A 15,534-nucleotide genomic window follows, 5' to 3' on the forward strand; every position below is an offset into this window, starting at 1 on the left:
ATCTCTACAAAGAGAACTATGAAACCTTAAGAAAAGAAATAGCTGAAGATGTTAACAGATGGAAAAACATACCATGCTCATGGCTGGGAAAAGTCAACATTGTTAAAATGTCCATACTACCCAAAGCAATATACAATTTTAATGCAATTCCTATTAAAACTCCATTTTCATAGTTTAAAGATTTTGAAAGAATAATACTTTGTTTTATATGGAATCAGAAAGGACCGCGAATAGCCAAAACATTACTCAGCAATAAAAACAAAGCAGGAGGAATCACGCTACCAGACCTGAGACTGTACTGTAAATCGATAGTGATCAAAACAGCATGGCACTGGCACAAAAGCAGAAAAGTAGATGTCTGGAACAGAATAGAGAATCAAGAGATGAATCCAGCTACTTACCGTTATTTGATCTTCGACAAGCCAATTAAAAACATTCAGAGGGGAAAAGATTCCTTATTTAACAAATGGTGCTGGGTAAACTGGCTGGCAACCTGTAGAAGATTGAAACTGGACCCACACCTTTCACCATTAACTAAGATAGACTCTCACTGGATAAAAGATTTAAACTTAAGACATGAAACTATAAAAATACTTGAAGAAAGTGCAGGGAAAACTCTTGAAGGAATCGGCCTGGGTGAATACTTTATGAGGAGGACTCCCCAGGCAATTGAAGCAGTGTCAAAAATACACTACTGGGACCTGAACAAACTAAAAAGCTTCTGCACAGCCAAGAACATAGTAAGTAAAGCAAGCAGAAAGCCCTCAGAATGGGAGAAAATATTTGCAGGTTATACCTCCAATAAAGGTCTGATAACCAGAATCCACAGAGAACTCAAACGTATTAGCAAGAAAAGAACACGTGATCCCATCTCAGGGTGGGCAAGGGACTTGAAGAGAAACTTCTCTAAAGAAGACAGATGCACGATCTACAAATACATGAAAAAAAGCTCATCATCCTTAATCATCAGAGAAATGCAAATCAAAACTACTTTGAGATATCACCTAACCCCAGTAAGAGCAGCCCACATAACAAAATCCCAAAACCAGAGATGTTGGTGTGGATGTGGAGAAAAGGGCACACTTCTACACTGCTGGTGGGAATGCACACTAACATGTTCCTTCCGGAAGGATGTTTGGAGAATACTTAGAGACCTAAAATAGACCTGCCATTCAATCCTATAATTCCTTTACTAGGTTTATACCCCAAAGACCAAAAATCACAATATAACAAAGACATCTGTACCAGAATGTTTATTGTAGCCCAATTCGTAATTGCTAAGTCATGGAAGAAGCCCAAGTGTCCATCAACCCACAAATGGAGTAGCAAATTGTGGTACATGTATACCATGGAATATTATGCAGCCTTAAAGAAAGATGAAGACTTTACTTCTTTCATGTTTACATGGATGGAGCTGGAACATATTCTTCTTAGCAGAGTATCTCAGGAATGGAAGAGAAAGTAGCCTATGTACTCAGCTCTGCTATGAAGCTAAATTATAGCTTTCACATGAAGGCTATAACCCAACTGTAGCACAAGATTATGGGGAAAGGGCTGAGGAAGGGGAAGGGAGGCGGGAGGTTTTGGTGGAGGGTAATGGGTGGGGCCACACCTACGGTGCATCTTAGAATGGGTACAGGCAAAACTTACTAAACGCAGAATACAAATGCCTACATACAGTAACTAAGAAAATGCCATGAAGGCTATGTTGAACAGTTTGATGAGAATATTTCAGATTGTATATGAAACCCGCACATTGTACCCCTTGATTGCACTAATGTACACAGCTATGATTTAACAATAAAAAAAATTAAAAAAAAAAACAGACTGTTCTTCATTGGTGGAAAAATATAGTTATATATAATGAACAATATTTGATCGCATAATACAGTGATATAGTCAGCAATCAGTTACATTATACTTGAATACAACAGAGAGAATGGAATTGGAATGTTCCTAACACAAAGAAATGATGAACACTTGAGGTTCTTTGTACTCCAATTTACCCTAATTTGATTGTTACACATTATTTGCCTGTATCAGAACATCACATGTAATCTATAAATACATACAGATGTTACATACCTATAATAATTAAAAATTTAAAAGTTGACAAAAAACCCACACTATTCCTTCTAGCTGTCTTGTACCTAAAATTTCATTCTTCCATGAATATAGGATTTTTTCTGGTAAATTTCTGTAAGACTTATTTCTGGAGAGGGGAAATACTATTGAGGAAAGATCCACAAACTTTTGCTTCAGAATGAGGTGGTATAGTAAGTTGGGAGGAGTAGGTTTCCCAAAAGAGTTGATGCCAAGATCTAGCGTTATGGAAGGCACCTGTAGTCCCAGCTACTTGGGAGACGGAGGCAAGAGAATCACTTAAGCCCAAGAGTTTGAGGTTGCCATGAGCTGTGATGCCACAGCACTCTACCGAGGGCGAGAGTGAAACTCCATCTTATAAAAAAAAAAATTTGCTTTTCCTGTTAAATGAGGATTAGTAAAGTTTGCTGTAAACCTTAACAGCATTTTCGTATTAAAATAATTAAAGGTCAATTTTTATTTCTTGTATTCTATTTAAAAAAATTAATGCACCCTGGATGATTCTCCGTTGTGAAACTTCATCCTAGCTTTGGAGATAGAGCTACTTGGCACATGACTTTAAATACACCACCGATTTTCCATCCTAAGGAATTGGTCACTCACTTGTCATCCTCATGCGTGGTACCTTTTCTGGATATGTAAAGACTATAATAGTCATTAAAAAAAGTTCTTTTCATCTTATTCTACTGCAATTAGCGCTAAAAGCCATTTATTGTAAAAGCAAAACTACTAATGAATAGAAATGTTACAGAAACAGAAGTCCCGTGTGTTTTATCTTCCCCGCGCATTTTAATTAGAGAAGAGGGTGGTGAACACTGTGACAAGAGCCTGGAATTAAAATCATTAATTGATGTCACGCTGAAGAGAGACTGTTAGCATGAATTTAGTGACAGCAGGAAAGAAATTAACCTTATTACTTTATTTAGTACATTACATTATTTTGTGTATTGTTTTCTATGCAGGTTCAAGGCAATTTCATTATCATAATGGAAAAGGCTTTTTTTTTATTACCAAAAGGAAAGGTGTGAATATTTATGTTTGAACATAAATTGGAATGATAAAATTCTTTATACCAACTTTCAAAGAATTTCAATGAAAAGTTCTTTTAATGGTTGTTTCGATTTTTTTTTTTTTTTTTTTCCAATTCGCAGGGATAGGGAAATAGTTCATAACATTGTCCATGGAGGTTGGTCGGTACAGCTGCCTGTGATAATTGAAACCTCAGAATAGTTCTCCTGTTTAGAACTAGGACTGACTTACTGAAATGCTCAAAGTAATTGACATGTATTTCTGTGGCTGAGTTTTGAACTAAAATCAGTTACTTCTGTCATTGCTGAGGCCTGGCTCAAGATAAATGGATGGCTAATACCAAACAACAACCTGACTGTTGAGAAAAACTAATGACTCTTACATCTTAGAGATAAATTTGTGACCTCAGGGTCACCATAAAAGAATAAAGGGGGTGTCCTTTTATAGCATTGACCATCTGGAACCATTAAGGGCTCAACGGCAAGATACTATCTTTTTTTTTAAGTTTCCTTGCGAAACCATGCTATTTTTATTAGGACACCAAAAATGTTTTCTCTCTTGAGCCAAATATTTTTTTTTTCCCTGAAATAAGATTCCCCATGAAGGATGAAAATATGTAACATGGAATTATAACCTTTCGCTTGCATTACAAAATCTATTTTCTGTTTATAATAAGACATTCGAGCATAAAAGAGTGTAATAAAGAGAAGCATTTGTGTCTTTTGTTAATTTTGCTTGTGAATTGTCACTAAAATGTATAAAAAACCACAGACCATTCCTAGTTTTTAAAATCATCTTCTCGGTGCCATTTGCACAGCAAGCATTTCTGGCATTAATTTCCAGAATGAACTTTAAAATGCATATTCGTTCTGGCTAGTAACCAGATTGGTGAACCTTTTGCAGCATTGCCCCGGTGCTGGTGGACCATGGGTATGCTGTAGTTTTATTCTAAAATCTTCCCCACTGAGGTAAGCCACCAGGGTGGAAAACAGCCTTCAGAACTTTGGGGATAAAATACAGTGGTGAGGACAAGAAAAACAATAAAAATATCATTTCTTATGTTATTGGAGCTGAGAAAAGAAAATCAATGCTTTTAAAAGGTCCTGCAGATGGAGCTGTAATGTTTATTCGTTTCAGCGATTGGTGGCAATTAGTCATAATGTACAAATTCGGGTAAAAGAAAGCAATTGAGATCTGGGCTTCGTGAATAGTACCGCATGTTGCTGAGAAACCAGCTTGTTAGAAATTGAACCCCAGTTCCAAACAACACTTAGATAGAAGAAAATAAGCCCCACTGTTTAGTAGTAGAGTCAGATGACTGTAGTTAGGAACCAGGTATTATGTTTTAAATTAACTAGAAGAGGGAATTTGAAATGTCACAGATACATAGAAATGTTAAATACTCCAGGTAATGGATACTCTAACTTGATCATGACATAGTCTGTGTATCTGATAAATACACGTCTGCATGAAGAAGTAAAATACTTTGCATCAATTAAGAACGAAAGGACTGCAGTTACAAAGAAGATGGTACATGTAAGCATGTATTTGTTACTTGTCAAACTCCAAACTGGATGATTTTATTAAATACCATTAGTAAGATGTGAGCGGCATTACCCAATGTCCAAGATTTATTATCATGTTCCTTAAATGTTGTGAATGGAAATCCCAAATTTAACATACTGAGAATTACACTTGAGTTTCTTATCAAAAGAAAAAGAAGTTGACCCCCAAGGAAGCTTATTGTGTGTGTCATTTGGAACAAAAGAACATTCAAAATCCAGGACCTATCAGTAATATAATTAGACTGGTGGGAAAGAAGTTAGGGGAGATGATTATTCTCTTTTGAGAAGAGTTGGTTCATGTTCTGTTTTTTTTTTTTTGCGATCTTTCTTAAGAGGACTGGACTTTCTGATGTAAGGAAGTGGGATTATCTTCACTCTTAATGAATGAACTGAGCTTCGTATATTGTAGGCTTTAGTCATTTATAAATTAATCTAAGTCACTCCTTTCGTTTTTAGATGTTCTCCAAATTCAGAACTTTCAGCTTTATATTTATGTAATTATATTTATATCTGTTATGTTCTTCCTTCAGGTTCCCAAATTTCAGGATTTATGTGAATGCCCAGACACCCTCAATATTACTTATGTTTAAGTGATTGTCTGACAGTGACCAAATGTAGTAATAAAGTGAGTTGTTGGATAAATGATCATGATTGAACTTCAGATTAATATCCCAATAAGTTAAAGAAAAAACACAGTTTTTCTTCTTCTTCTTTTTTTTTTTTTTTTTTTTTTGGCTGACTCCAGAGTCAAAAAGACAGCAGGGTGCAAAGAATAGAATTATTCCTCAACTTATATGGATTTTCCACCATGGATATCCAATATTTAGTTATAACTAGCTTTTTATAATAGTGTCCTTGACTCCCATAATTGCTCTTAAATGGAGTACAATAAAAAACTCTTTGAATTTCAGCTAAATTTACATTAGCATTTGAGTTGCTGGCTCTCTTGTGGGCATTCTGTCTGTGGAACTCAGAATCTAGGGCAATTCTGATAAAAATTTCTTACTTTCCAATATTCTCATGAGCTAAGAAAGTCATTCATTCTCAACTCAGGAAATAAGTTCCTCCTAGGGAGTTTTTTGGAGCATGAGAAGCATTTTTGATTGCCCCAGTGGCTGGGGAGCACAATTTGATCACACGTGGCTGGGATCCTCAGTCCTTCAAGCCCGACAAACTAACATCTCTGGACCCTGTTGAGAAACAGTGAGCTAGGTGGGGCAAGTGAGTGTATGTATTTTTGTTTCAGAGCTGGCAAAGAGGAAAAATTAGAGAAATTTGACTTTCTGGATCCAAAATTCAGAAAACAAGCCTGGAATGATGGTAATATATATTAGATATAAAAAAATAAGGGAGAAAAATGCAAATTCTGCTTATAGTGCTGTGTGACAATCTTTTGAATTGTTTTCTGAAAAAATCGTGTTTAGAAATATTTTAGATTCACAGGAAGTTGCAAAGTCAGAGAGGTTGCAGATACCTGTCATCAAGTTTTCCCCATCGGTTTCAACTGACGTCACTCTAGTATGATCGGAAGCAGGAAACTGGTATGGGTACAGGTGTGTGTGTCGGTCTGTAACTGGATGTCACCACCACTACAGTTGAGAAGCAGAACTATCCCATCCCAAAGTCCTTCCTCACTCCCTCTGCCCCCGCGATAGCCAACCCTCGACAGTCACTCACCTGTTCATCATCTCTGTACTTGGGTCATTTCGAGTATGTTATCTAAATGAAATCAGGTAGGTGACCTTTTGAGCTTGGCTCTTTTTTCATGTTGTGTAGTACCTTGGAGATAGATTGAAGTTTCTGTGAGTACCAGTAGTTGGTTCACTGGCACCAGTGAGTAATATTTTGTGTTATGTACACACCCCAGCTTGTTTAACCTTTCACCTATTGTAGGATACTGTGGGTATTTTGAATTTGTGACTCTTACAAGTAATGTGGCTACGGACAATTGCACACAGGTTTTTTGCATGAACATGAGTTCTCATGTCTTTGGGACAAGTACCCAGGAGTGCAATTGCTGGACAGTATGGTAAGTGTTTGGTTTTTCAAGAAACTGCCAGATGCTTTTCCAGGATACATGTAGCATTTTACATTTCTAGATGTAGGTCTAGAAATTTTACATTTTACATTTCTAGGTATGTGACAGACCTACTTTCCCTGTATCCTTGGCTGCATTTGATATTTTCACTATTTTTTTTTTTTTTAATTTTAGCTAGTGTAATAGGTGTGTAGAAATAGCTCATTACGGTCTTTGTTTGCTTGTCATTGAGACAGAGTCTCACGCTGACGCCCTGTTAGAGCTCACAGCAACCTCAGACTCCTGGGCTTATACAATCCTGCTGATTAGCTGGGACTACAGGTGTGCACCACCAGGCCCAGCTACTTTTTCTATTTTTAGTACAATGGGGTCTCCCTCTTGCTCAGGCTGGTCTCCAACTCCTGAGCTCAAGCAATGCCCCTATCTCGGCTTCCCAGCGTGCTAGGATTACAGGTGTGAGTCACCATGCCTGGCCTGTGGTCTTTCTTTTCATGTCCTTAATAGCAGTTGATACTAACCATCTTGTCATGGGTTTACATGTCATTCAGATAACCTCTGTAGTAAAATAAAATGTCTTTTCATGTCTTTTGCCATTTTCTAACTGAACTGTTTTCTCACTGTTGCATTTTGAATGTGGTGTGTGTGTTTGATGGATTCTGGATACAAGTCCTTTGTCAGATACGTGCTTTGCAAATATTTTTCTCCATAGTTTGTAGTCTTCTCATCTAGTTTTTTAAATTTTGATGATATCCAGTGTATGTACATTTTTAAATTTTGTAGATAATGCTCTTGGTATTATTTTTTTTAATTCCTCACCAAGCACTAGTTCCTAAATTTATCCTTCCAATTTTTCTTCTAGAGTTCTGTGGCTTTACATTCTACATTTAAACTCGTGATCTATTTTGGAGCTAAATTTTTTTATAAGGTGTGAGTTCAGGTTCCTTTTCTCTTTTTTGCCTATAAGTATTAAATTTCTTCTACACCATTGACTGAAAAACTATTTTATTCCATTGAATTATTTTTCACAGTTATGAGCAATCAGTTGGCCATACTCTTTGGCTATTTCTGGGTTGTTTATTCTGTTCCATTGCTTTATTTGTCTATCCTTTCACAAACAACACAGTCTAAATTACTGTAGCTGTATGATAAATCTTGCGATCTAGAAGTCTGATTCTTCCTATTTTATTGTTTTTCTTTTCACAGTTGTTTTGCTGTATTGTCTTTTGCCTTTCCATACAAATTTTAAAATAACCTTATCAATAGCTACAAAAATCTTGCTGGAATTTTTATAGGAATCACATTAAACCCATCTATCAATTTGGAGAGAATCGACTTTTAGATCTTCTTTGATTTATTTTAGCAGTATTATGTAGTTTTTAGCATATAGGTCCTGTCCTTGCTTTGTTAGATTTACATCTATATATTTTTATACATATCTATTAGCCAGTCTTTATTTGAATCTATGTATTTATTTTTAGGGATGGTGAATGGCACTGTGTTTTTAATTTCAGTGTCCATGTGTTAATTGCCAGCATACGGAAAATACAATGGAGTTTCATATGTTGATTTTGTATCCTGTGACTTTGCTTTCTAGCAGATTTTTATAGATTCGTCGAAAGTTTCTACATAAACTATCATGTCATTTGCAAATAAAAAAAGCATTTTTTTTTTTTCTTTTTAGTCTGTCTACCTTTTTTTTCCCTTCTAGGCTTCTTGCATTGTCTAGAACTTCCAGCACTATGTGAAATTCCAGTGGTGAGATCACACATCTTTACTTCATTCTTGGTCTTAGAAAAAGCATTTGCTCTTTCTCCAATATATAAGACAGGCCCTGTAGGTCTTTGGTTTTGCTCAAGTGTAGAAAGTTCCACTCTATTCCTAATTTTCTGAGAGTTTTTGTCATCATGGCTGTTAAATTTTGTCAAATGCTTTTTCAGCCTCCATTGATATAATCATGTGACCTTTCTTCTTTAGCGTGTTAATATAGTGGATTATAGTATTGACTTTTGAATAACACACCAGACTTGAATTCCGACAGTAAACACTCTTTGGTCTTGGTGTACATTTCCTTTTATACATTGCTAAATTCTATTTACTAATATTTCATTAAGGATTTCTGCTTTTCTATTCATGAGAAATATTGGCCTATAGTTTTCTTCTTTTGCTGTCTTCATCAGGTTTTGATATTTTTCTGTGTTCTTCAGCATCTATATTTACACGTCATTCATTCCAGCAGACGTCTACTTCAAATATATTAAAAACCCTTTGCAATAAAACACTACACTCAGTTGAAAATACTGATTACTTAAAAAAAGATTTTACAGCTTTTAAGTGAACATTTCAATTTGTAAATATATAATGGAAATATTTTTTTCTATCAAAAATTATCAAAATTCTGTTGAAGGTTTTAAAACTATGTTTAAATAATTTTTTAGGTAACAAGATTGACTTAGGGCATCAATTATATTAATGTATTACACGTTGGAGAGGACTTTATATGAAGTAGCTTATTGGTTGTAATTGTAAACTAAACATATTTTCAGTTAAGTGGTCATGTAAGGTCTGTTTTTTAGTTATAATGCAGGCAAGTTTTATTTTAGAATTTGATAAGATACATACCTTCTTGTCCTTAATCTCAGGATTTCCAAGTTATGTGTGTATCACATAAAACCAAAGTCATTGTCATTAAACTGAGATCTTCTTTGCCATTCATGAAGAGTTATGGCATGGATTTATGTTTAAAGTTCATACTATGTTGAACGTTTAGGGTTTATTTATAATGAGTAAGATATATACATGATACACACATAAATGCATAACACATATAATGTGTGTGTAACTTAAAAAAAAAATTATTTCTTGCATCTTACAAGGGTACCTGTGAAACTTAGTGAATGCAGAATATGATTGTCTTAACACAATAACTAAGAAAATGCCAGGAAGGCTATGTTAACCAGTGTGATGAAAATGTGTCAAACTGTTTATAAAACCAGTGCATGGTGCCCCATGATCACATTAATGTACACAGCTATGATCTAATACTAATAAAAATAAATAAATTAGTATAATTAAAAAAAATTATTTCTTGCCTCAAAAAAATTCATGAGCATTATTCAAGTAGATGCCAGAAACTATCTCTTGTGAATGTTTAAAACTAGTTAATAAGTGAAAAGGTCGGGAGGAGGGAGGGCAAAGGGGGGGTCACGGTATATGGCACACCTCCTGGGAGCGGGACACGATAATAAGAGGGACTTTGCCTAATAAATGCAACTAGTGTAACCTAACTCTTTGTACCCTCAATGAACCTGAAGAAACAAATTTTTAAAAATGTAAAAAAAAAAGTGAAAAGTTAAGCTTAAGATCTAAGTTATAACTGTATCTCATTAACATGAGCAAAAGGTATCTGAGGCAATTGTTTTTCAGCATCTGTGGCGTCACTTGATGGTGTGCGGCATATATAACATGTCTTGTATAACTCTGATGTTCCTACAGCTGTATGAGATGAAATATATTTGACAACTTTATTTTTTATTGTTTGGGATTCATTGAGGGTACAAGGAATTAAGTTACACTGATTGCCTTTATTAGGTAAAGACCCTGTTATCATTGGGTCTTGCCCCAAAGAGTGTGCCGTACACCATGACCCCCCACTCCCTCCTCCCCTCTTGCCACTGCCCCATTCCCTTACCTCCCACTTGAGTTGATGTGAGTTTTTCTCTCGTGTGTGTGTATTAGCTCATCTACTGCCTTCATGTTAGAATTGAGTACGTTGGATTCTTGCTTCTCCATTCTTGTCACACTTTACTAAGAAGAATGTGTTCCAACTCCATCCAGGTTAAACAGCTATTTCATTGAATGTTTCTTAGAATAGGAATAATTCCTCTTATTTCAACTTTTGTGTAACTTTACAGGATTCAAGCCAAAACTCGTGAGTTTAGGGAACGACAAGCCCGGGAGCGTGACTACGCTGAAATCCAAGATTTCCATCGGACGTTTGGCTGTGAGGATGAGTTGATGTATGGGGGAATTGCTTCCTATGAAGGCTCCATGGCTCTCAACGCCAGACCCCAGAGCCCAAGGGAAGGGCACTTGATGGATGCCTTGTATGCCCAAGTCAAGAAGCCACGGAGTTCCAAACCCTTACCTGTAGACAGGTAGGCTCCAGGGGCAATCACAGTATTGCTTCCACATCAACTTTTATACAGTTTTTGGCAAGGGAGTAGATTGTTCATCAATCCTCATCCCAGACCTGGCTTTTATTAATGACTTTTAAAGAGCTGTTGTGTCTAAAAGTATTGAGTTTACACAAATCGAAACCTAATGGAAGAAGCAGCAGAGGTTTTGATAGCTTTTCTAATGATTCAGACGTATTTTATCTTGTTCTTAAAATGGTGTGAGACTTGAGAACCAACCTTTAGTTTATAACTCAACTAAAAAGCAAACTTGAAATTATGGCTCTTTCTGCGTAAGCGATATTTCCTTTTATTACTAGGAGAGCCTCTCGTTGTAGCAATTAAATAGATGGAGGATGACATGATTTATTCCACTTGTGATTTAAAAGGGCCCCATTTTTACTGTGGCATAATTTGAGATTATGAAAGAATCAGTGAATGAAAAGTACAGTATATCCTATCTTCAGATTGCTTGTTAATTGCCACAGACTGCAGGTCTGAATTATGTATAATAGTATAGTGCACAAGAGGGCAATGTCAGCTATATTTTGCCTTTTTACTGATATGTAATATTTTATATATTTCTGGAGTACATCTGAGTATTTATTACATCCATAGAATGTATAATACTCAAGTCGGGATATTTGGAGTATCCCTCACCTTGAGTATTTATCTCTTAACCTCATTTTAATGCCTGTATATTTAGCACTTTAACTGACTGTAAGGCTATATATTTACAGCTAGGTATTTATTCATGGCTGTATATTACTGTACATTGCCACTTGCATGTTTGTTAGCTATATATTTATTAATAGCTCTATATTACTATATATTCCTTTCAAATCTTAACTGAAGCCATTGAGATCTTTTCTCACACCTCCGTGTGTATAGTCCAGTACTTTATAGAGTTCAGTTCACAAAGAATATAATTCTCATTTCCTTTCCTATCAGACATAGGCATGTTATTGTCATAAGCAATACGCTAATTCTATTGCATCTTAAAATGGTTTCTTACGATCATTGCTCTCTGTATGGGAGCTGGGCTTGGGATGTTATAAATAGCAGGTTTCCTTGAAACAACAGCTCTCAAACTTCAGTGCTTTTCCTTTAGTGTGGATCTGAATCACCCTGGGGATGGTCTTAAAACACATTAATTGACTCTTTCCCAAAATTTTGATTCAGTAAACTTGGGATGGAGCCCAAGAATTTGCATTTCTTACAGACTCCCAGATGTGATGCTGACACCACTGGTCCTGGGAAATTCACTTTAAGAACCTTTGCAGGGCTAGAGATGTACTGGAATTATTTCATTGATACATTCACGTGTTATTGGTTACTACATGTTATTGGTTACTACATTTTGTAACAGTCCAGATTTTAGTTACTTAGTTCCAGCTATTTTTAATAGAGGTTTACAAACTTAACAGGTAACCATCAGGCAAAGTCAGAAGGAATCATATTAAAAAATAACTAGTGGGGAACCAGATCTTAAGGTGAAACGCTAATCAATTATTATTCTGTTGTTTTCTTTATTTTTTTTTTCCATTTTTTTTGGGGGGGCGGGTATTAGGTTTTCTTTATCGTCTTATGAAAATCTGTTTGTTGACTGTAGTGACTAAGTAAGTTACCATAGAAGTTTGATGGTTTATCTGGACCCCCTGGGTATAATCACCTCGAAAATGCCCATGCTTATTAACTAACAAGGATATGTCAGGATTCAAAGAATAAAGTTATCCTCAGTGATAGTGACATTTTCTGTAAAAGCTTCTTACTTGGTTTCTGCTGTACTTGTGAGTGCTGCTTGCAGAAGGTCAAACCACATTTGAAGGCCATGCCTGTCCTGTTGGAATTGTTTTCCTGGGAGAAAGGACATCAGAGCACTGGCACTGTCAGTAACTTTCAGAGACACTGAAAAAAATGAGCTGACATATTATTGATCATTGATCAAAGCACTCATTATTTTCAGCACCTTCCACATCTAGTTTGAAAATCTAAAAAATAGTGGATATGCTTGTAGCAGTTACATAGTGCGGAAGTCTGCCCTGCCATTGGAGCCAGGAGTCAGCAGGGATCTGTCTGCCCAGCTCCCGAAGTCCAGATACGGTTGCTTTAAACCCCAGGCTTCAATAAGAGACTAATTTCTACAGATTTTCGACAAGAGTTACATGCTCAGAACCCCCTGTGTCTTCGGGCTGCAGGCTCCCTGCCCGTAGTCTCTACTCTGCACCACATTAACCCCAAGCAGAAACTCACCTTCGTAATTATTAACAATTACCATCAAAAGCCCACCCAGCAATACATCTCAGAGACTTCAGTCGTGGGGATGAGTCATGCTAAGTTGTAAATAACTCAAAATCATATCATAGACACTGCTGTATTCAAAAGCTCCTTCAAGCACAGCCTCAATTGGGTACATTACACTTTTTTTTTTTTTTAAGACAGATTCTTATTCAGTTGCCCTGGGTAGAGTGCCATGGCATCATAGCTCAGAGCAACCACAAACTCTAGGGCTCAGGTGATTCTCTTTCCTCAGTCTCCCTAGTAGCTAGGGCTACAGGTGCCTGTCATGATGCCCAGCTACTTTTAGAGACCTGCCTTGGCCTCGGCCTGCTTTGGCCTCCCAGAGTGTGGGATTAAAGACATGACCTGCCACGCCGGCCTTACATTATACTTTTGTACATTCGTGCCCTAAGAGGGTGACTGGGAAAGAAGATTTCTTATGTTGCTTCCAACTCAAGAGAGACATAATTTAAAAAAAAAAATTTGATCATAAAAACATTAGTTTTTATTATCAACGCAGAGAATAAGATGTCCATTAAACAATGATGTTCCTAAGCCAGGAAAGTTGGGAATTTTTGTACCTATAAAACCCTTCTTTACCTACCAGTAATGAACGTGAGTTTGGCTTGGAAATCTTGGCATCTGCTCCACTGTGTTTTCCTGTCAGAGAAAGAACCAGCGAAGTGTTTCTCAGACTTGAGTGTAGTAGGGATTCTTTTTTCTTAAAAGAAAAACAATCTCTTGATACTGCAGTGTGGAATTAAATTGCTTTTGATTATAATGTTACTTAAATATGTATAAAAATAAAATAGGACTAAACTCCTTCTGTTGATAACCATTATACAACTATAAAACCAGACGTCTTTACAAATTAAATACAAATGAAACGGCAAAGCCATTCCATTCAAATGAACAACATTAATTTAATGTAGCCAATAATGTGTTGTTGTTTTTTTTAAATCTAAATTCTTGCACAAATCATGAATATGGTGGTGGCTGCTACGTGGCAGTTTCATTGGAGTTTGTTTTCCTACCCCCCACAAGCCGAGTGTGGTTATGATTCAAGCATCACTTTTCGGTCTTAAATGTCTGCGTTCCTTTTGTGTGGCCCTGTCCTCAGGCCGACACCACACACAGGTGCATCAAGTCAGCTATTTTCTCTTATCATTAACTCGAGAGCGTGAAAGTGACATTCCTTGGTGCCTTCACATTGATCAACTTAAAGTTAGTGAAATAACACGGTTGCAAGCTGATCTGGCAACCGTGATCTGGAAATGCGCAACTGGAAACTCAGGGAATATTTCTTGTGTGAAGGAATAGACACAATGGAGAAACGTCTATCAACTGACTAAGTTCCACCAAAATTGCAATTGGTATCTGCTGAACTTTACTATTCAAATGTTTGGATTTCGTGGGAGCCTGAGAGTAGGCAGCGTAGACAGTTGAGAGTCTAGAGGGTGCCCTGCCTCTGTGCTGGAATTTCCATTGTTTGGTAAGAAAGCAATGTTCTTCAGGTCATTGTTTAGCCATTTGGATGATCTTGGGGTCAGAAATTTGGATCTGCGAGCCCCATGTGGAAACAGCCAGGGATAATTTAATACATGCTGTGAATTTGGTGTCAAAATGGGATACCGTCTTGATTTCCACATATTATTCACAAAATGCTTTTTTACAGGATAGTTTCATATGGTATCTAGAAATATTTCCACCCCTGTTTAATTTTATGGACACATGGCATGGTTACTGCTATTCAGTAGTGGACTTGGTATACTGATTCTTTATGTTGGATGCCTGAGGAGAAACAGATCCTTCTTGTTTTCTATGAATAACATGGTTTAAAATGCACAAAATTGTTGGTGTACTTATTTTTATCCTGCTGATAAGTAGGGACCTCAAAGATTTAGCTATTGTGACTGACCCGTCATCTTGGATTTCTTTGGCTAGAGTGTACGTCCTGTTTGCTTGCCTCATCTCAGCTGGCTACAACGCTCTCGAGTCTTAACAGTGCTAAGTTTCCAAGGTCTCCTCCACTGTGGGAGAAACTGCTAACTAGGAGTTGCCTATCCAGTGTTCCTTCTCCCCTTTTTCCTTACTTCATAGGATCCCAATTTTATCCAGGCAAGCAGTGTGCCTGGCTAAAAAGTTCCATTTCCCAGGCTCCCTTGCAGTAAGAGATGCCCGCCTGGCATCATACTGACTAGTACATTAGAATTAGATCTACGCATGGGACTTCCTGCAAAGCTGGGTTTTGTCCTAATTAAAATGGGGCTGACCAGTGTTCAGCCCTTTGTCATTTTCCCTAATTCTGGAGGTGAAGGCCACGTGGAGGAACAGGGGAGAGTCTGGT

At 36.8% G+C, this 15,534-nt stretch overlaps 1 protein-coding gene across 18 annotated transcripts in view; it reads left to right on the forward strand.

Annotated features, from left to right (window-relative positions):
• The window catches only part of PARD3 (par-3 family cell polarity regulator), a 760,426-nt gene that overhangs the window by 584,558 nt on the left and 160,334 nt on the right, over nt 1-15,534 (forward strand). For 17 of the 18 annotated variants that reach the window (XM_053573215.1, XM_053573201.1, XM_053573211.1 and 14 more), the window contains one exon: nt 10,647-10,889. The exons of the other annotated variant lie outside the window; for it this stretch is intronic. In XM_053573215.1, coding sequence (XP_053429190.1) covers nt 10,647-10,889 — 243 coding nt within the window. The remainder of the gene's footprint in view (nt 1-10,646; nt 10,890-15,534) is intronic. 18 annotated transcript variants of the gene reach the window in all.

This window comes from Nycticebus coucang, chromosome 20, assembly GCF_027406575.1.
Source record: "Nycticebus coucang isolate mNycCou1 chromosome 20, mNycCou1.pri, whole genome shotgun sequence".
Classification (NCBI taxonomy): Eukaryota; Metazoa; Chordata; class Mammalia; order Primates; family Lorisidae; genus Nycticebus; species Nycticebus coucang.